The sequence below is a fragment of the Neolamprologus multifasciatus genome, chromosome 23, assembly GCF_963576455.1.
Source record: "Neolamprologus multifasciatus chromosome 23, fNeoMul1.2, whole genome shotgun sequence".
In the NCBI taxonomy this organism is placed as follows: Eukaryota; Metazoa; Chordata; class Actinopteri; order Cichliformes; family Cichlidae; genus Neolamprologus; species Neolamprologus multifasciatus.
Window position 1 is genome coordinate 38,766,121 of NC_140460.1, and position 22,627 is coordinate 38,788,747.

General features: G+C 39.1%; 1 protein-coding gene, 1 long non-coding RNA gene, 3 other non-coding genes and 1 pseudogene across 5 annotated transcripts in view; 5 read left to right on the plus strand and 1 right to left on the minus strand.

Moving 5' to 3' along the window:
* Nucleotides 1–990: 990 nt before the first annotated feature.
* On the plus strand, nucleotides 991–2,512 carry LOC146492181 (uncharacterized). Its single transcript, XR_014872184.1, has 3 exons — nucleotides 991–1,166; nucleotides 1,319–1,385; nucleotides 2,114–2,512. It is a non-coding gene; the product is annotated as an uncharacterized LOC146492181 (long non-coding RNA).
* Nucleotides 2,513–2,895: 383 nt separating this feature from the next.
* LOC146492182 (5S ribosomal RNA) lies at nucleotides 2,896–3,024 on the plus strand (annotated as a pseudogene).
* Nucleotides 3,025–3,725: 701 nt separating this feature from the next.
* The window catches only part of LOC146492183 (uncharacterized), a 57,083-nt gene continuing 38,181 nt past the window's right edge, over nucleotides 3,726–22,627 (plus strand). Inside the window, exons 1-8 of the mRNA XM_085150536.1 lie at nucleotides 3,726–3,878; nucleotides 6,132–6,422; nucleotides 6,651–6,730; nucleotides 8,205–8,370; nucleotides 8,485–8,541; nucleotides 8,694–8,771; nucleotides 9,394–9,578; nucleotides 20,100–20,214. Coding sequence (XP_085006662.1) covers nucleotides 3,794–3,878; nucleotides 6,132–6,422; nucleotides 6,651–6,730; nucleotides 8,205–8,370; nucleotides 8,485–8,541; nucleotides 8,694–8,771; nucleotides 9,394–9,578; nucleotides 20,100–20,214 — 1,057 coding nt within the window. The 5' untranslated portion in view covers nucleotides 3,726–3,793. The remainder of the gene's footprint in view (nucleotides 3,879–6,131; nucleotides 6,423–6,650; nucleotides 6,731–8,204; nucleotides 8,371–8,484; nucleotides 8,542–8,693; nucleotides 8,772–9,393; nucleotides 9,579–20,099; nucleotides 20,215–22,627) is intronic.
* Nucleotides 12,593–12,711, minus strand: LOC146492184 (5S ribosomal RNA). Its single transcript, XR_014872641.1, has one exon. It is a non-coding gene; the product is annotated as a 5S ribosomal RNA (ribosomal RNA).
* On the plus strand, nucleotides 13,074–13,192 carry LOC146492185 (5S ribosomal RNA). The gene has a single exon (XR_014872685.1). It is a non-coding gene; the product is annotated as a 5S ribosomal RNA (ribosomal RNA).
* Nucleotides 16,476–16,594, plus strand: LOC146492186 (5S ribosomal RNA). The gene has a single exon (XR_014872647.1). It is a non-coding gene; the product is annotated as a 5S ribosomal RNA (ribosomal RNA).

Consider the following 22,627-nt stretch of genomic DNA (forward strand, 5'->3'; position numbering starts at 1 on the left):
GATTATATTAAAATATCTTTGCTGAGGCAAGAAAACTTAAAAAGCACAGTCTTTGTTCTAAGTGTCACATTTGCTTTGTTCTTTATCTATGAAAGCAGACGAGGCCTCTTGTATCACGCACATGTGATGATACCATGCTCTGACAGGAAACAGCCTCTAAAATGGAAAGCGGCTGTTAGCTGAATGTGATCATTAAGGGGCGGGTTAAGAAGAACAAACTGAAGTCATGTTTAGTTTACGTTTAAATGTGCATGGTGGTCAGAAGAAAAACAACAATAAGATGCTGCTGAAACAGCAACGTTTGACTTCATTATTTTATTACATAAGATGGAAAATAATCCAAAGTGTAAAACAAAATAAACCGAGTTGTTAATTTAGCCACACTTGACTGCTGTTGGCAATCATTCTCTTTTTCTCATGTTTTAAAGTTAAGCTCGATAATAAGTTGAGATGTTTACAAAAACTCAAAGCCTCGACCCACTGATTAAAAATATGAAATATGTTTAAGAATCATAATTCTGCGTGTTTAATGATTTGTATTAGTTCTTAATGTTGTGTTCATTAATTGTCACCACACACAAAATGAAAAAGAACAAAAACATTCAGATATTTTGGCTGAACTTTACACTGGAAAAAACAAAAAACAAAAACAAAACAAATAAAACAAAATACACCCACAAACAAGCATTAGATAATTAAACAATCAAACCCTGGGACAATTGTATGTTCTTTATAGGACTTTTTTGTTGAACTCTAAGCCTTCAAATAATCCACAAATTGTGGGTTTTTCCCCACAGAATGAAAACATTTGTATGATCAAATGATTTATGGATGGTAAACAGTTGGCAGAAAAAGAGAAGAAGAAAATGACGAGAGTTGGCAAAGACGTGGTAAACGCCCATTTCTCTTGCAATATTTCTAACACCATCAGCTCTGAGATCAGTCTGCCTGTTCAACAAATCTGCTATAAGCCCGGTAAGTATTACTTACATGCTATCAGCTGTACAAACGTTCAAATTTGCCTTTTTCAAATCTTCATGAACTGAAGTAGTCATTGTATTGTGCTCATATCATATTAAGATTCTTTTCTTCTTCTCTTGTTTTATTCCTGAAGTTTTTCCCTGAAACAATGACAAAAATCTGGCTTTTAGTGGGTGGTGGAGCAGGTATGTTGTGTCTTATGTGTAATCCTTACATTTTAACATGTGTGGCGTTGCTGAAATGCAGAGCAATTAAGCTTGAAGCAATGAACACAGGATTCAAATACATAAACTCTTTACTTTACATGTCTAATACAATTTATTTTCATCCTCATCAGTTACTCTTCTGGTCATCCTAATTGTCATCGTTTGTTGTATCAACAAAAGAGCATGTGCTGCCAAACGGTGAGAATTTATTTGTTTATTTTTAGTTATTTTAAACCACTGCATATAATCTGTTAGTTACTTAAGAAGCTTCATTTCAGTCTAAATTTCTGAAAGGTTACCTGTGGAGCTCCCCAAGGTGCAGTGCTAGGACCACTTTATTTATATTTAGACTTAAGGTAGCAGGTTAAAACATTTCAGACTGCAGATGATTTAAATATATTTTGAAAATACTGTTAAATTATGGATGAGGCATCTAAACCTGATCTTTCAAAAAAGCCATGCTGCAAATGCAAGCAATGCTCTTACTTATTTAAGATGATAACACTTAACTGGAGCCTTTTTTTAAATTTTACTGACATAATGAAACTGCAGGGTCACATAGCTACAGTCTGATCCAAACTCCACATGAACCATGTAACTCCAGCACACCACAACATTGTCTTAGTTGTGTATGTTTACTGCAAAGGAGATCAAATTATTTTTATTTATCCTTTTGTGTTTAGTTGACACAACCCCATCAAAGCCATTTTCTCAGTAATAGCAGGCGTTACCTTTTTTCTTACCAACACTTTAACAGATGATGATATATTCGTTGCTGATTTTGTACCACTGGACATAATATAAAATAAATCTAATATAAGATTCGTATAACCAAAGTTCAGACGATGTGCAGACGCTTGCAGTGATTAAAAAGTAAAATGACACAACTGTATATTTCTGGATTTATAATTCATTTATTATTACAGAGGCTTCTGCTGCTGACACACAGTCTGACAATGCGTCCAATCAAAGGCTCTGGACCTTCATGAGGATATATATGAATCTCCAGTAAGTGTTCCTCAACCTCACCATTACCTCAGGCTCCTTCTCCATCAGAGAGGTGATGCTCTGGGTATTTAAAACCAGTGTTACCAGCCGGAGATCGGACCAGAGCCTCCACCCCAAACTGCTGCCGAACACCTGCAATAGCTCCTGTTGGTGGTCGGTCCACCAGAGATTAATTTTAATAATAATTTCTAATTTAACAGTCATTTTATTTTTTTAATACAAATTTTTGAATATGATGGCACATAAAGGTCTTTAAATGTATGAAATGTGTATGCATGTCTGTAAATTATTAAGTGACCTGTACAGTGATTGATTTACATCTTAAGATGTATGTTTTATCTTTGTTTTAATTAAGTTAATTCATTATTACTTATTTTGACATTAAACTTACGTAAACTAGTAATAAAACACAGATTTAGATTTTTTTAATGCAAAAAAATTGGATAATTACAAGTGTGCCTAATTTAGCAGTTTCTGTCTATTTTAAAATGTAAACTGTGACGTGTATATAAATAAAATGAACACAAAATCCAAATAAGATTTTGAAATCCATAATAATCTGTTTTAAGCAGGAATAAATAACAAGTTAATGTTTCAACTCATTGTTGGGTGTCTTCCTCTCTTGTACTCACATGTATTAGAATTGTTACAGAGGACATTTTTGTCAGCCTCAAAAAGGCAGTTTCAGACGCCCTTTCTCGCTTACGGCCATACCACCCTGAACACGCCCGATCTCGTCTGATCTCGGAAGTTAAGCAGGGTCGGGCCTGGTCGGGCCTGGTCAGTACTTGGATGGGAGACCGCCTGGGAATACCAGGTGCTGTAAGCTTTTGCACTAAGACACGAAAACTGTGGGGCAAAGCTACTCACTCCCTACCTCAATAACAATCATTAGTAGTAGTTGGTGTTCTTCATCATAACATTTTCTGCATCAACGTCCAAAACAGTAGTACTTAAAAGTTTCAGTGACAACATGATGCAGAGTTTGAGCTCTGACTCAGGTTCATCTTATCTCAATAACCCATTAATCTTGCTTCATGGGACACCCCAAATCTCCTGAAATTAAGAATACATACTTTACTGGCCGCATTACAACCACAGAAGTGTTTATTTTCAATTATTTAAAATAAAATACACTTTTAATTTTACAAAATTATGATCGAATATTCATTTTCTTTGCTTGACAGTGAAAGGAGAAACACCAACAAAAAGGACGCTGTAGCAGTAACAAGAAAAATCAGTTTGTATCATCAGATTTTAAGAGGAAGTCATTTCAGAAAAACAGACATTTATATTTTATGTCTAAATTACAAATTATCACCCAAATTAGGACAGTTTGTATTTGAGTTTTCGGTTACCTCTTGAACATCTCTAACTGGAGATTATATTTAAATATATTTGCTGAAGCAAGAAAACGAAAAAAGCAAAGTCTTTGTTCTAAGTGTCACACTTACTTTGTTCTTTATCTGTGAAAGTAGACGAGGCCCCTTGGATCACTTCCCTTCAAAACCATACATGCGCACGCACGTAAACATGATGATACCATGCTCTGACAGGAAGCAGCCTCTAAAATGGAAAGCGGCTGTTAGCTGAATGTGATGACAACAGTGAAGAAGAAGAAGATGGCTTCTGCTGCCACCATCGCTGTGTCTCTGCTCTGCTGCTTCATCACCGCCTCCACAGGTACGCTACACTTCATCTCATAATGCTGCCAGGTGTAGTTTTTGGTGAACTGTATAAGCAATTAGCTTTAAAATCCAAAGTTAATGGCTTTGATTTCAAGTGTTAAATGTCAACGTTCAAATGTTTTTGAAAGATAAAATCATTTATAAGTGTTTAGCTGCACACTGAATCATTTTTTAACACATCACAGACACTTGATCTGTTGCTATGTAGCGCACAGTCCTCTTTTTCTGTATGAAGCTCCCATGTAAAAATGCCTTCATTTAATTGTATTTGATGAATTAAAGCATAAATATAATCATTTTATTTTAAAACTTAGATTCTATTTCATCTCGTTAATTGTTTGTGTTTCTGTGCTGTCATTTAACATCATTAACAGTTTGTTTCGTACTTCGAAACGCAAATCTGGCTTCATTCCTCAATAGAGGACTCAGAAACTGAACAGTGCTGACTAAAAAGAAAAACTATATACATGTAAAAGAAAGAAAGTTTGTCTTCACTGGACTGGACTTAATTAAAGTTATCATTGTCTTTACATGAAGACTTTTGAATAAAAAAAAAATCATTTACATGATGAGTAACAAAATCCACGTAGGTTGAAGTCAACCACACACAGATGGGGGTGTAGTGCTGCAGCGCTTCACCCCCATCTGTGGAATCTATAAGTCATAAACTGCATCACTTCACTTCTTCTTAGTTTTACTTTGAAGGTTTTGATTATTTCAGCAATATTTACAGGAATAAGTGATCTTCACACGATGTCAGTGATGCTTTTTGACAGTTTTCTTTGCAGGTCATGCATCAGGTTGACTGGTTGTGTTTGAATTTTTCATTTTTTTAAAGAACATTCTCACATGACAGTTATAAAGATAAATGCCTTTTTGTCTTTTCTGCAACTGTAAATTTGTGAAAGGCATTTTTTAGGAAAGACATGCAAGAGTCACAGGGAAGTGGTAACGGTCACGGGCAGATGTTCAGAGCTCTCTGGGTTAGAGTCTTGAGAACCGCTTGTGGTTAAGATGGAGAGAAACAGAAAACTTATGGTTAAAATTTTAAAAGATAATGCGTTTGCTTTTCCTTTTTTGCTACATGAAAGTCAGAGTCACTTTGTGACTGCCTCTGAACAAAGGCACTCAACCAGCTTTGACTAGTGTCTCAAAATTAGTGATAACAAGAAGCTTATTTTCTTGTTATCACTTTGGAAAATATTAATGTTGTGACTCTTGAGCAGACGACTGATATAACTTCTGTTATTTCCTGTGGTTTCCCTTAATAGAAAATGAAACTGTCAAGTTGTTCAGTGATTGCGAAATTAATTTTATTGAGTACGTGTTTGCAGATTTAGTCTAATTGTCTTCTCAGTGTCTGATAATCATGAAGAAATGCCGCGTGCCTTAAAAAATATCTGGTGCTCACAACTGACGACAAACTGAAGTTAGGTTTAGTTTACGTTTAAATGTGCACGGTGGTCTGAAGAGAAACAACAGGATATGAGATAACAATCATTGAGCCTCAGTGATCTGTCCTATCAGACATTTGTCAGCTACACAGCGAGTGTAGAAACTGGTTGTAGTGCACGCACAAATGTAGCAGATTAAAAGAACTCAACCTACACAGAGATCAACCTAAAAACATGATCATCTTCTACAGTAGTCGACTTTTATTGGGAAGACCAAAAAAGACAAAAACCTTATTCTGAAATATCAGCTGATTGTCAGTGATTTATCAAATTAAAACAATGTATCGAACATCTCCTGATGGGTTTTATTAATTTTGATGACTGCGGCTCAGGGGGTTGGAAGCGCATCCGTAACAGGAAGGTCGCTGGTTCGATCCCAGGGCAGCTGTGGCTACAACTGTAGCTGCCTCCACCAGTGTGTGAATGTGAGAGTGAATGAATAGTGGCATTGTAAAGCGCTTTGGGTGCCTTGAAAAGCGCTATATAAATCTAATCCATTATTATTTCTTACAAAAAAGCCACTCAGAGACATTTGGACATGCAGGAAATGTGTTTAATCAAGTGATTAGTTTTGGTATATTTATGTTTACAGCCTGCTAATGTCCCCTCTAAGTTAGAAATATTTTACAAGTTGCAAACAGAATGTAATTGTTAGATTCTTTCTTTGTGCATCGTGATCTCTTTACAGCTACTTTGGAAATCTGTAATGTCCTTCAAATGTTATAAATGGACATACAATCATTCAGAGCCTTTCTAACATGGCTAATCTCTTTCTTCATCTTTCTGTTTCAAAGGCTCTCAGGATGATTGTGTGTACGCTGCAACAGGATCAAGCTTCACTGTGCCACTTAGATATAAGTTGAAGGAATCAGATAACCTGAAATGGTTCAAGGACACAAGCGTAATCTTTAATCGCAGACAGAAAAAGGTGATCATGGGGAAAAATGATGATGTTGATTCAACTGGATCACTAAAGCTGACAAAACTGACCAAAGACAAGTCAGGACGATACATCCCAGAGGTTTACAGTGCAGATGGAGTGAATGTGGGGGAAAATTTACAGAGTGTGCGTTTGTGTGTATTAGGTAAGTAACAACACATTATACATACATTCATTTTGGTAATACAAATGTACTTTATAGCAAATGTTTTATCTGTTTCTATGTTAGTCACACATTTAACCCACAGAAAACTGCTGGTTTATTAATGTACTAAAGTTACTGTCTAATTTTGTCAGGCAGTCTTATTACTTTTTTTTAATGTATTATCAGCAGTTCATATAATGTTGATATAATCAAATTTTCTTTACTCAGACCGTGTGCAGAAGCCCAAAGTGACGATGACGTGTACAGGCAATAAGACAAATGTCAGTTTTACTTGCAGTGTTGGTCAGGTGAGGACAATATTTCATGTTTATTGATATTTCCATGTAGTGAGTTCTACAAATAACTGACTTATAGTCAGTGTTGGGGAGTAACGGAATACACGTACCGCCGTTACGTATTTAAAATACAAAATATGAGTAACTGTATTCTGTTACAGTTACCGTTTAAAAAGGTGGTATTTAGAATACAGTTACGTTGTTGAAATAAATGGATTACACGGCGGTACTTCCCTGTTTCATATTGTCGCGGGTCAGGACTGTTTGGGTTTTGTTTGACAGCTACGTTCTGTTGTTCCAGGCGGCAGGTTACTGTTGCCATGGTTACAGGGTGACGCTCTTTCTCTGCGTGTTTCCTGGGTGAGAGAGGCCTTTTTGTTGTTGTCATGCTAAGCTAATAGGCAGAATGCTACAGGTATAGCTTTAAAGAATGTAGCATCATGGGCAGTGTAGTCCGACTGCCATACACGTTATGTGTCTGTGAGCGAGGGAGGGAGAAAAAGGAAAAGTACGAGCTGTCATCGAGCAAAAACGGGAGCTGGAAGCATGTAAATATAATAATAACCACTGCAGCCAAGAAGAGAGCCTGACGAGCCCAGTTGTAAGTAAGCTATTAAAACTCGACTGTACACCGTGTTCCTGTTTTCCTCCAAAAACAATAAGTTCTGTTGGAGCAGCCTTTCAACGCCTCTCTCTGTCTCTGCTAGCAAAGTTGACCCAGACAACAAAGTAAAGCTAGTTTTCGGCTACGAGCCCGACACAGAACCCGACTTATTAGTCAGAGGTCCCTTTACTACGGTTCGGAGCCGCGAACCTTCAGTAACAGTAATAAATCACATTCATGTAGTTGTAAACAGCATGATAATATATTAAGTAATCCAAAGTATTCAGAATACGTTACTCTCATTGAGTAACGTAACGGAATACGTTACAGAATACATTTTAAGGCATGTATTTTGTAATCTGTAATGGAATACATTTTAAAAGTAACCTTCCCAACACTGCTTATAGTTAAGCTGCTGAAGAATCTGTGGACAAAGGTCTCATTTCACCTCCACTGAAACCAAGCAGTTGAACTGTGTTGACTGTAAAATGCAGCTGAAACAGCAAGGTTTGGATTTATGTGCAGATATTATTTTAATATATAAAATGGGATACAGCTAATCTAATATCAGCTGCATTCGGCTTCTGTTGGCAATCATTCTCTTTGCCTCATGTTTTAAAGTTTGATTAATTAAGTTGATAATGAGTTTTTTTTACAAAAGACTCAAAGACAACGACCCACTGATTAAAATGCTGAAATGTATTTAAGAATTTGTCTGTCAAATTATTAATTCCACAGTTAATTGTACAGACACACACACAAAAAGAAAAATACTCTTATATTTTCAGCCGTGCACTGGAAAAACAAGAAAAACCAAATGAATGAATTTAGATTTTTGATGTTGAACTCCAAGCCTTCTACTAATTGTGTTTTCTCCCACAGAATGAGAAGATTGAATGGTTTATGGATGGTAAACAGTTGGCAGAAAAAGGGAAGACGGTGACGAGAGTAGCCACAAAGGTGGAAAACGCCCATTTCTCTTGCAATGTTTCTAACCCCATCAGCTCTGAGATCAGTCTGCCTGTTCAACAAATCTGCTATAAGCCTGGTAAGTATTTCTTGCAGTCAACTCTGCAAACGTTTAAATTTGCCTTTTTCCAAATGTTCGTGAGCTCATATCATAATAAGATTCTTTTCTTCTTCTCTTGTTTTATTCCTGAAGTTTTCTCTGAAACAATATTTGGAATTAGCATCTGGGTTTTAGTGTGTGGTGGAGCAGGTATGTTGTGTCTTCTGTGTAATCCTTACAGTTTAACATGTGCGGCGTTGCTGAAATGCAGAGCAATTAAGCTTGAAGCAATAAACACAGGATTCAAATACAAAAACTCTTTACTTTACATGTCTAATACTATTTATTTTCATCCTCATCAGGTATTGTTCTGATTTTGATCCTAATTGTCATTGTTTGTTGTATCCGGATCAGACGAAAAAAGCATGTGCGACTAAACGGTGAGAATCTTATCTTATAGTTATTTTAAACCACATATACATATAATCTGTTAGTTACTTAAGAAGCTTCATTTCAGTCTAAACTTCTTAAAGGTTACTTGTGGAGCTCCCCAAGGTGCAGTGCTAGGACCACTATATTTATATTTAGACTTAAATTGATGTAATGGTAGCAGGTTAAAGACATTTCAAACTGCAGATGATTCAAATATATTTTGAAAATACTGTTAAATTATGGACGAGGCATCTAAACCTGATCTTTCAAAAAAGCCATGCTGCAAATGCAAACAATGCTCTTACTTATTTAAGATAATAACACTTAACTGGAGCCTTTTTTTTTTAAAATTTTACTGACATAATGAACCTGCAGGGTCACATAGCTACAGTCTGATCCAAACTCCACATGAACCATGTAACTCCAGCACACCACAACATTGTCTTAGTTGTGTATGTTTACTGCAAAGGAGATCAAATTATTTTTATTTATCCTTTTGTGTTTAGTTGACACAACCCCATCAAAGCCATTTTCTCAGTAATAGCAGGCGTTACCTTTTGTCTTACCAACACTTTAACAAATGATGGCGTTTCTCCAGGTCTGATTTGTGATCTATGCTTATTTTAACAGATGAGAGGGAGCTTTATTTGCAGTGGAGCAATCAAGAACAGGAACAGCCTGATTATTATGACCACCGCTACCTGCAGCAGCTACCTGGCAATACCAGCAATATGGCTGAAAACAGCAACTCGCCGAGCAACATCCCGAAACCTGGCATCTGTACACACTGTGGCCTGAAGAGAGACGACTTGAAATAATGCGATCACCATCATCCAGCCTCAGCTATAAGTCATTTATGTTTTTCAGCTTCGTGTTAAATGGATAAACTGGCTGCACACAACAAATCGGCAGATTAAAGGAAATGACCTCAAATGCACAGTCTGAATAAATAATAATGAGCATGTGGTTGACAGGAAGTGACTAAACCAGTACAAACCTTAATCTGAAATAGCAGCTGATTATCAATAATTTATCAAACTAAAACACCATCAAAACATCTCCAGACTTTGTTGTTTTGTAAGTAGATTTAAAAAAAAAAAAGTTACCCAGAGAAAGTGGGACAGACAGGAAGTCGGACTGTTTACATCTTCTGTAGTAACTCAGGCCGTACAATGTGGTCGCCTTTGTAAAGAATGACTGTTTAATCTTTGTGTACATTAAGAGCTTTCTGCTCTTTGCTCCTTGGTTTGAAGGAAAATATACTCTTCTCGATGGGAAGAGTTCATGCTGTATATTTGCTGTGAGAGTGAAAGTTCAGGACTTTTCATGTGTTTTTTCTTCTTTCAGATTTAAAGATTCCCACAACTGTGCACTGGACAATATATTTGTTGCTGCTTCTGTACCACATGCAGGATGTATATAAAATCCATATAATCAAAGTTCAGACCATGTGCAGATGCTTGCAGAGATTAAAAAGTGCACGGGGAAGTCATAAATCACATTTATAGTAGTAGAACGTGTGGGGCGCCTCCCAAAACCTCTCCAGTGATTCCCTTTACTGTAAAACATCAAACTCCAGGTGTGACGTGAATTGTAAAATGTCACAACTGTATATTTCTGGATTTATAATTCATTCATTATTACAGAGAGCTCTGCTGTTTATGACACACAGTCTGACATTGTGTCCAGTCAAAGACCCTCAGTAAGTTTTCCTCAACCTCACCATGACCTCAGGCGTCAGAGAGGTGACGCTCTGGGTATTTAAAGCCCAAAAATATAAATTAGTCAGTATTTTGTGCAATAATTGTAATTACCAGTGTGCCTATCGTGGGGATCAATTCTGCAGTTTCCTTCTATTTAAACTGTGACCTATACATAAATAAAATGAATGATTATATTTCAGTCTCATATTTAGTTTGAAATATGACACCAAAACAACCAGACACTGGCCCAAAGTGACAACACCAGACTGAAGCTCGTGAATGCAATCATCTGATTCTCCTGGTTTCTCATTTACTCCAGTTCACATGCATCACATTTACATAATGTTACGTCTCCTCGAGGGCAGGAGGGGATAACACAACAACTCCGGAAACTCGGTACAGGTGTTATGAAAAAGTTTTAATGGCAGCGCTCTCACAAAATAAATAACCCCAATTCAAACAACAAATGTGGGGGAGAAAGGGACGGTTAGGTTGTGCCAAAAAAAACACCAAAAAGACAAATCCAAAACTTAGCTGAGCTATTATCCTAGAAAAGCAAAAACAAGAGGGAAAGACCCTGAACCTCAACTCAAAACAAGCTCAAAATTCCATGGGTGGCACCAACCTACTTACCTAGTGTTTCTAACAAAAAGACTCTACGTGATTAAGTGTAAGTGTAACAAAAGAAGGACAGCAGAGAAACGTCACACATGTACCAAACAATTCAAAGGAGGGAAGAGAGCCACGCCCAGCCACAGGTGAGTCTCCTTATCAAGGTGTGCACTCCTGGATTGTCCAATCAGGGTCTCCCTCCTCTAATTAGTTGGACGGCCCCAGATTGACATCAGCCTGCAGTCTGCGACCTAAGGGAACGACAAACAAAAGGAGAGGGAAAGAAAACATGCAGCCTGCAGACACGTAACACATAAACTGACATTTGATTCAGTATCACAGTTAAATTACTATAAGGATTCATGTTGTTTATAGTAGCCTATATGCATGTGCATGTGTAATGTAACGATGCCACCTTGTGGACATCTGCATATACTGACAGTGTATCACTGTTTAAGTCTTGATGCATGGCTCAATGTTCAAGTTGATTCTGTTCATCTGGACGTAGCGTTGTCGGTGGGACAAACGTTTCGTCACTCATCCAACTGACTTGTTACATTTGATCCAGTTTAAATAAAATATGAGACAGAAAACAGATTAAGACTCAGAGTTTGCTGCACATAGAGAGAGGATGAGTGCTTCAGGATTAAAGGATGAAAGGATGTGGACAGAGTAGTTGGACAGTACACTACAGGACACACATCATGGAAAAGAGGGATTTGAATTGAACAGACAGCTCAGATTAGACTTCATGGATCTACAGGTTGATCTACGTATACATGAAGTATGAATTCCTCACTCACTGTCTTACTTATCTGAGGAGGGGAAGGGTCTGTCAGCTAATAACAGTCACACTTATTTGATTTCAGTTAGTGTTGCAAGTCAAAGTGTTTAGGAAGCACGGGCACATAATGAGGCTAACTTTCTGTCCTACATACACAGAAGAATAACCGTAAATGTCTCTCAGACTACCAGGTTAAAATAAATAATGTCTGCGTATTTGTTTTGAATATATCATGATTAAACACATAGATAGACAGTTGTACTAGCTGATATTTTGGGGTTTTATACACCAAAATATAAGAATACATTATAAACTTATATCAAATCACTGTGCAGACTCTGTGCTCTCGGCCACTTTGACTCTGTCCTGTAATAAATTACAATCTTTTAATAATGATACATTTACTACTTTATCACAGCTAAATGCTGAAGCTACTAATTACTGAATAATTTTATTTTGTACTTTCACATCAAACTGATAACAATAATATTAATTTTGGATAACTTTATCATTTATGAGGGAGCATTCTTTCCATGGATACTGTTACCGATAAAATAACTGTTTCACTGGTTTCTCTTGCCTCACACTAAAACATTAACACAAATGTTAGAAATTTCATTATTTATTTTGTTGGGCTGATTATCATGGAGAATACAAATTTAATAGCATAGAGTAATGTTGAGAGACTGAGTGAGCAGCGCCCTCTGCAGTTTGTGTGTGGAAGTGCAAAAGCTTACAGCACCTGGTATTCCCAGGCGGTCTCCCATCCAAGTACTGACCAGGCCCGACCCTGCTTAGCTTCCGAGATCAGACGAGATCGGGCGTGTTCAGGGTGGTATGGCCGTAAGCGAGAGGATTGCTACATAAAAGACCTTTTATAGGTGGCAAATGTGACACACTGTGATATATATTATTGTGCAAAGATTCATGTGTTACAACGAAACATGCAAACCTTCGTTGTCAACTGCAGCTTCAACACTGAGCTGCAAAAACGCTTTTCCGGCAGTAACATCACGATAAGAAGACATGTTCGTTGATTACAGCACAGTGTTAAAGTGACAGAGAACTATTTAGAAGTCAAAATTTTTGTCGTTTGGAGACTTTCACTTATATATAGAACATAAAAATGTAAGTGTGTGTGTGTGTGTGTGTGTGTGTGTGTGTGTGTCATCACAGCATGTATAAAAATGGTGTTTCTGAGCTCTTCCCTCGCTTACGGCCACACCACCCTGAACACGCCCGATCTCGTCTGATCTCGGAAGCTAAGCAGGGTCGGGCCTGGTCAGTACTTGGTTGGGAGACCGCCTGGGAATACCAGGTGCTGTAAGCTTTTGCACTTCAACACACAGACTGCAGAGGGCGCTGCTCACTTCCTCAACACCACTCACAGTATTCTTTATGATAAACGGTCTGACAATAAAAACAGATTTTTCCAACATTCTCTTAATAGTTGCAGTTCAAGTAATATTAAAAAAAGACCTGTCAGCAGATTTGGGCTTTTTTGCCTTTTTTTGTCAAGGTTCAAACCGAGGACTCAAGTGAAAGACAAAGTGGAAAGTTTAGAGCAAACTAATTTCATATAGGTTTTATATATGGCTTTATAAGTATATATGATAAGGAAAGTGATTTTAATCAGGCTTATATAGTTGTTGTTGGGTTATTTCTTAGTTGTTTCATAGTTGTACGGCACCATTATCAATGGCTCATGGTGAAAGCAGCGATTCATTTTACCTAAACTCTTGAATCTCTCCCTTCTTAGTTATGTCGCTCTGTCTGCTTTATTAGCACATTAAGTTCATCTTCCTCCATCTCTTCCTCGCTTGGGCCAAACATATCAGTAATAAGTGTGTAAATGATGGAAAAAGCAGTTCTGGTAGCTAAATGTCCAGGCTCTCCTTTAATAATAATAATAATAATAATAATAATAATAATAATAATAATAATAATAATAGTAGTAGTAGTATTTAATCGGTGTAGCATGAATGTAAAATCTGTAAAATACAGTTTAACATTTCTCCTTCACATGTTCCAAAACTATTGGAGTATTTTGTTGGCCGATTACAGCCGCCAGCCTTGACACCCCTGGTTTAGAGAATTTGACGAACAGATTTCTCGGATTTGACAAAGAGGCTTTTCTGCTAGACTCAGGCCAAGTTAGTCTTTAAACCCTTTACTCCCAGTTTCTCCGGCAGGAATCAAACACTGGAAGCTGCGGGCCAGCCGCGCACAAAGACTCAAACTGACTTTTCGTTTCTGCTCCGAAGTGTGGCGTACGACACCCACGTCACATGACCACTACTCAGTGGCGGTCCTAGCCCGTTTGGCGCCCCGGGCGAACACTCCCTCAAATTGTTATTGATCCCTTTACCCCTGGTCCTAAAGTGTATATTGATTTTCTTACTCTTCTTATATTTATTGTTTGTTTACTTGCACTGCTGTAACTGGAGCCTCGTCGTCTCGTCTCTCTATATACTGGACTGTCTGTAGCGGAGATGACAATAAAGTTTACTTTGACTTCAGCAGCGAGCAGGCGCACCGAGGGCTCTCGCGCTCACTTTTCGTGTATAGAATTTCGAAAAAACATCGGTGCAAATTGTAAGTCTGTATCATGATGTCTGGTGTTTTCGTGTTTGTTGTTTTGTTTTTATTTTGCGAGTTGGTTATTAGACGCTGCTCCAGCCAGCCAGAGAATCCCCCGCCGCCCCGCCCTCTCCTCCCTGTGCCGCAAGCACCAGGCGCACCTCGCAAACGGAGGGCGCCCTTACTCCCAGTAAATGGGCGATAGAAAACCGATCAGTGCCTATGCCATTCCCAGTATGCGCTGGCTGATGTCGGGGCAGCATGAGTACGAGCAATTTTTTTATTTTTTTGCCGATGTCCGTGATGCCGCCCCCCACCACGATGCCGCCCTGGGCAACCGCCCGTGTCGCCCGTATCTAAAACCGCTACTGCCACTACTAATTACGGTTTTGGTGTATTTTACGCTAATTTCGACACGTGACTGAAACAAACCTGATGACACGTCAAACTCCCAGGAAGCTTGGAAGTCCACAGCAGCAGCAGGAAGAAGCAGATTGTAGGTCGTGAAGTCAGTGAAACCCACAGTGCACCTGCTGATGGGCAATGTGCTTTTAATCCACAGTTTTCAATATTGTGTAGACTAATGTGCCTGTATTAATTCAGCTCCGTATTATTGTGTGAAGTTGCACTGGGTTGGGAGTGGCTCTGTGTGTGTGTGTGTGTGTCACATTTTTTGTGAGTCAATGGCTGTAATGGGGTTGGACTAATTAGAGGCAGGTGTACTTGATTGCACTGATACACTGGTCTACTTATAGCCCACACTACAAACACTGCTGTATCATTTTGTCTCTCTGTGCAGGCCGGGGCCTATTATATGCCACAGCCTAAAGGCAGCGGAGTTGCAGAAGCTGGAGTGACCACTGGCTATATGCTTGCAGGGTGGTGGGTCTCAGAGGACAACTGCTAACTGCTGCTGTTGAAGTTAACACGTGGAGAGCAGTGTTGTGGCATAGCTGGCTCTGGCCTTGGGACTGTGTGTGCTTACTTGATTCGTGAACAGGACACTGGACTGTTTTATCTTTTGATTATTTGTCAGTAAATTATTTTTAGAATTTTATTGACTGTCATCTTTTTGCCCACGGCTGAGACGGTTGGTCAGACCTAGAATCTATGTGTGGTGCGTCACAAGTGGCAGAAAAAAAGAGGAACGATGCTGATGAGAACTTGTATTTAAAAACAAACAAACACAGAAGAGAACTTGGACAAAAAGCAACTAAAAAACTTTTATTTTTATTTTTTAATTAATGAATTAAAACCTTCACATTTAGACAGATATTGTTACTCTGCTTCCTCTTATTTTATAAGCAGAATTGGCTTCATTCATTCACCAACCCAATCATATAACTTTTATTCACTTACTTCCACTTTTGTTCATTTTAACCAGCATGTTTTGTGTTTCTGTCTGAAGGCGGCATGTATGACATGACCTGCTGCCAGGTTAATAAACTGCTATCAGTGGAAAACGAGGAATCCGCGGTGGAATATGTAATCAATAGTTGCCAGAGTGACACTGCTTCTTTCATAAGAAATATCCAAACTTTTATACAGCTGTCTAAATGGCCAGATGTTTTTTTTTATATATATATATATACTTCAGTATGTTTATGAAGGCATTTTGAAAACCCAGGCCCGACCCTGCTTAGCTTCCGAGATCAGACGAGATCGGGCGTGTTCAGGGTGGTGTGGCCGTAAGCGACGGAAGCCCGCTATAAAAGACCTTTTATACTTGGCAAATGTCACACAGTTTAAAATATATTATTGTGCAAAGCTTCATATGTTACAACGAAACATGCAAACCTTCGTTGTTAACTGCAGCTTAGACGCTGAGCTGCAAAAACGCTTTTCCAGCAGTAACATCACGATAAGAAGACATGTTCGTTTATTACAGCACAGTGTTAAAGTGACAGAGGACGATTTAGAAGTCAAACATTTTTGTCGTTTGGAGACTTTCACTTATATATAGAACATAAAAATGTAAGCGTGTGTGTGTCATCACAGTATGTATGAAAAGGCTGTTTCTGAGCTCTTCCCTCGCTTACGGCCATACCACCCTGAACACGCCCGATCTCGTCTGATCTCGGAAGCTAAGCAGGGTCGGGCCTGGTCAGTACTTGGATGGGAGACCGCCTGGGAATACCAGGTGCTGTAAGCTTTTGCACTTCCACACACAAACTGCAGAGGGCGCTGCTGCTCACTTCCTCAACACCACTCACAGTAGTCTTTATGATAAACGGTCTGACAATAAAAACAGATTTTTCCAACATTCTCTTAATAGTTGCAGTTCAAGTGATATTAAAAAAAGACCTGTCAGCAGATTTGGGCTTTTTTGCCTTTTTTTGCCAAGGTTCAAACCGAGGACTCAATTGAAAGACAAAGTGGAAAGTTTAGAGCAAACTAATTTCATATAGGTTTTATATATGGCTTTATAAGTATATATGATAAGGAAAGTGATTTTAATCAGGCTTATATAGTTGTTGTTGGGTTATTTCTTAGTTGTTTCATAGTTATACGGCACCATTATCAATGGCTCATGGTCAAAGCAGCGATTCATTTTACCTAAACTCTTGAATCTCTCCCTTCTTAGTTATGTCGCTCTCTCTGCTTTATTAGCACATTAAGTTCATCTTCCTCCATCTCTTCCTCGTTTGGGCCAAACATATCAGTAATAAGTGTGTAAATGATGGAAAAAGCAGTTCTGGTAGCTAAATGTCCAGGCTCTCATTTAATAATAATAATAATAATAATAATAATAATAATAATAATAATAATAATAATAATAGTAGTAGTAGTATATAATCGGTGTAGCATGAATGGAAAATCTGTAAAATACAGTTTAACATTTCTCCTTCACATGTTCCAAAACTATTGGAGTATTTTGTTGGCCGATTACAGCCGCCAGCCTTGACACCCCTGGTTTAGAGAATTTGACGAACAGATTTCTCGGATTTGACAAAGAGGCTTTTCTGCTAGACTCAGGCCAAGTTAGTCTTTAAACCCTTTACTCCCAGTTTCTCCGGCAGGAATCAAACACCGGGAGCTGCGGACCAGCCGCGCACAAAGACTCAAACTGACTTTTCGTTTCTGCTCCGAAGTGTGGCGTACGACACCCACGTCACATGACCACTACTCAGTGGCGGTCCTAGCCCGTTTGGCGCCCCGGGCGAACACTCCCTCAAATTGTTATTGATCCCTTTACCCCTGGTCCTAAAGTGTATATTGATTTTCTTACTCTTCTTATATTTATTGTTTGTTTACTTGCACTGCTGTAACTGGAGCCTCGTCGTCTCGTCTCTCTATATACTGGACTGTCTGTAGCGGAGATGACAATAAAGTTTACTTTGACTTCAGCAGCGAGCAGGCGCACCGAGGGCTCTCGCGCTCACTTTTCGTGTATAGAATTTCGAAAAAACATCGGTGCAAATTGTAAGTCTGTATTATAATGTCGGGTGTTTTCGTGTTTGTTGTTTTGTTTTTATTTTGTGAGTTGGTTATTAGACGCTGCTCCAGCCAGCCAGAGAATCCCCCGCCGCCCCGCCCTCTCCTCCCTGTGCCGCAAGCACCAGGCGCACCTCGCAAACGGAGGGCGCCCTTACTCCCAGTAAATGGGCGATAGAAAACCGATCAGTGCCTATGCCATTCCCAGTATGCGCTGGCTGATGTCGGGGCAGCATGAGTACGAGCAATTTTTTTATTTTTTTATTTTTTTGCCGATGTCCGTGATGCCGCCCCCCACCACGATGCCGCCCTGGGCAACCGCCCGTGTCGCCCGTATCTAAAACCGCTACTGCCACTACTAATTACGGTTTTGGTGTATTTTACGCTAATTTCGACACGTGACTGAAACAAACCTGATGACACGTCAAACTCCCAGGAAGCTTGGAAGTCCACAGCAGCAGCAGGAAGAAGCAGATTGTAGGTCGTGAAGTCAGTGAAACCCACAGTGCACCTGCTGATGGGCAATGTGCTTTTAATCCACAGTTTTCAATATTGTGTAGACTAATGTGCCTGTATTAATTCAGCTCCGTATTATTGTGTGAAGTTGCACTGGGTTGGTAGTGGCTCTGTGTGTGTGTGTGTGTGTCACATTTTTTGTGAGTCAATGACTGTAATGGGGTTGGACTAATTAGAGGCAGGTGTACTTGATTGCACTGATACACTGGTCTACTTATAGCCCGAATAGGACACTGGACTGTTTTATCTTTTGATTATTTGTCAGTAAATTATCTTTAGAATTTTATTGACTGTCATCTTTTTGCCCACGGCTGAGACGGTTGGTCAGACCTAGACTCTATGTGTGGTGCGTCACAAGTGGCAGAAAAAAAGAGGAACGATGCTGATGAGAACTTGTATTTAAAAACAAACAAACACAGAAGAGAACTTGGACAAAAAGCAACTAAAAAACTTTTATTTTTATTTTTTTAATTAATGAATTAAAACCTTCACATTTAGACAGATATTGTTACTCTGCTTTCTCTTATTTTATAAGCAGAATTGGCTTCATTCATTCACCAACCCAATCATATAACTTTTATTCACTTACTTCCACTTTTGTTCATTTTAACCAGCATGTTTCGTGTTTTTGTCTGAAGGCGGCATGTATGACATGACCTGCTGCCAGGTTAATAAACTGCTATCAGTGGAAAACGAGGAATCCTCAGAATATGTAATCAATAGTTGCCAGAGTGACACTGCTTCTTTCATAAGAAATATCCAAACTTTTATACAGCTGTCTAAATGGCCAGATGTTTTTTTTTTAGTTTTTTTTTATACTTCAGTATTTTTATGAAGGCATTTTGAAAACACGCCACCACGATGATCCCAAACAGATCCTGGAAATGACAGTTCGGGGGTGGATCGGGTCCGCAGTCGCTTCCGCCTTGATAATCACAGTTCCCAGGATCACACCGCCTCTACCCGGAGTCAGAAGAAATCTTTTTTTATCTTTAATTCATGATTTCTTTCTTTTCTTTTCTTTTTTTAAATTAATGTATCACATGGACTTTATTAATCATCATCTGCTGTCTAATAGCCTCACTGCAACTTAGGCCTCCACGCTGCTTTGGGTGGGTCTAAACTTTGTAATCACAGAATCATTGTTTTTAATACGCGCGTGTAAGAAATCGATGCAAATCTATCAACGTTATGTGTGCTGCGAACCCCGAAGACGAACGCGGTCAGTATCCATGATTGCTTTGATAAAGAGGAGCTAAAGAGAGAGTGGGTGAGCTGGGCTGACTTATAACAGCGGAAAGAGAGAGAGAGCTGCGCAGTAAATTTATTCCTTTAAATAATATTAAATAAAACACATTTCAACTCTAACCACAGTCTGGTCTATTGTTCAATTAGTTTTTTCGGGTTTTTTTTTACTTTCACTTTCTATTTACTGTGTTCGATGACGTCATCCTCACTCTCTATAGCCAGAAATTGAGGCAATATTCCTGTTGGAATATAATATGTTGATAACCAAAAGGGAAACTTAAGAATATGCTAGACAGTCTGGATTGCATCACTTGGCTCAGCAATTTCCCGAAAACGTATCAGCTTTCTGCTTTGTTTGCAGCTGTTTTTGTTTGTGTTTGATACATTTTGTTCATTTTTGCTCACTTTTGTATTTTTTCACGTCATTAGAAGGTCTTTGGATATTCATGTACCCCTGATTTGGACTGAGTAACTGTTTGGACCTGAATGTGATGAGAAGAGTGAAGAAGATGTCGTCTTCTTCCATTATCACCGCTGTGTTTCTGCTCTGCTGCTTAGCCAACGGCTCCACAGGTACATATACAATTTAATGAATCTCATTATTAATTCCTCACGTTTTCATAAAGGAAAAGTTCATTTTAACTTGACAACTAAATTGTTCTTTAAGATGCCATTTATGATTGGTCAGATGTTCTATGTGATTTAGTGATCGTGCAGTTTTATTTCTATATTTCTCTGCTTCTTTATGAGGCTCTCAGTGGAAATGTGCTTTACCATCAAAAAACCTAGAATGTATCAATAATTACTGAACTAAAGTATCTCTGCTGTCACTGAAGCTTTGCAAAATGCCTTTTCACATCTCTGATGCAGCGTGATGGCTTTGCCCTTGCTGTTCTTAGGCTCACCACATCCAGCCATGGTTTCTGATTGGCCCGGACAGTGACAGTCCTGGTCTCCCTGACATCACTGATGTACTTTGAAATGTAGGCAATGACAGTTTGTCTGTGAAGGTTCTCAGTCATCTGGGTAATCGTAGTCTAAGGAGCTTGGAAAGAGAATTTTCTTCAAGTTTCTTGAAGACGTTTCACCTCTCATATGAGAAGCGTCTTCAGTTCTAAGATCAATTGGTGGAGAGTCCCAGATTTAAGCCCTTTGGGGGGGACCCTCATTGTGAAACTTGACCCCACCCTATCATGTGATTTCCTGAGGTCAGATGGCCCAGGATGTGAGTGGGCGTTAAGCCGCCTGGGAAGGGATCTCAAAACTGGATTATAGATGGCAGACAGTTGGTGTTGTAAACCACCGCCTCTGTTCAAAGATGGTCGCTCACAGTGGACATAAATGGCTTCTTTCACTCCTTTCAAACCATCTGTCCTCTCTGTCCAAAATGTGAACATTGGCATGCTCGAAAGAGTGACCTTTGACCTTTAGATGCAGATGGACTGCAGAGTCTTGTCCCGTGGAGGTGGCTCTTCTATGTTGATCCAACTTGTTTTCCAGGGAGAGCACGTTGGACAGTGCGATGGGGGAAATAGCGGGTTTGTGTGAATTAGCTGCTAACCTACTCCGGATGCCTCCACACTTACCCGTCTTCTTCCTCTTGCACCGCCTGACACGTTCCATCTGTGTGCGAGATCTAGTAGCAGGGCTCGCTGAATGGTAAATGGCCTGTATTTGTATAGCGCTTTTACTAGTACCTAAGGACCCCAAAGCGCTTTACACAACCAGTCATCCACCCATTCACACACACATTCACACACTGGTGATGGCAGCTACATTGTAGCCACAGCCACCCTGGGGCGCACTGACATGTAGGTGCCTCCGAAGCAGTCCGCAGTCCCTCAGTGTACTTCATAGCTCTTCCGTGATTGATAAAGTCAGTTTGCTTTTCTTGATTTTGAGAAGGAGCTCACGACTGTGTCGGCCTTGTTTCACAAGAAAAAGAGCAAAACAAAGACACTGTTTTGTCGGGACATAGAGCAGCCGCCCTGTGTGTCCGTGCTGTGATAAGATGGTGATAGATGTACCCTTAGGCCCCCTCCTCGATTCAGAGATGGTCTTTCCCTTTTCATGTAAATGGCCTCCTTGATGCCGCGCTCAAACCAGCGTTCCTCCCTGTCCAGGATGTTACATCCTCATCCTTTAAAGAGTGTCCACTGGCCTGTAGGTGTAAATAGACTGCAGAGTCCTGGCCTGACGAGGTAGCTCTTCTGTGCTGTGCCATCCTCTTTGCCAGAGGTTGTTTGGTTTCCGAAATATATAAATCCTGGCAATCCTCCTGGCACTTAACAGCGTACACTATGTTACTCTGTTTGTGTCAGGGGACCTGATCCTTGGGTGGACCAATTTTTGGCGCAGCTACATGATTCTAAAAGTAATTAATTACTTGAAAAGTAACTATTGCGTTACTTTAAAAAAAAGTTTAACCCTCTGGGGTCCAGCTTATAATTGTCCATTTTTAACTACTTTTGATTTTCCCTCCACATTTCACCTTTAAAAACTATTTACTTTGCCTTGTTTGGTCTCATTCTTTTCAGCACAACCTCACGTGTCTGAATTTACAGTCATGTTTTCATTTTGATATACTGTATTAACACAACTGATCTAAAATCAGACAAAACATAAAATCAGAGTAGAAAAACTTATATTTTTTACTGTAACAACCACAAACATGTTTAATGAATCATATTTCATAACTTTAAATGCAAATATAAATTGTCAATTTTAAAATCTTATACACAAGTTTTGCAAACAAAGTTATTTGCATCCAGTTGCCTTTTACCTTGATTTTTTTAAATAACCATTTCAAACTATTTACAGAACAATCAGCTGTTCTGCGTTAAATAAGATGCCACACAAATTATTTGTGCCACTCCAAAAAAATAATTTCTGTCCACTATAAAGGAGAACATCACAGCCTGATACCTGCAGGTCTGACAGCAGCAGGTGTATCACTGCTTTTTCTACCTGGAGACAGCAGTTGCCT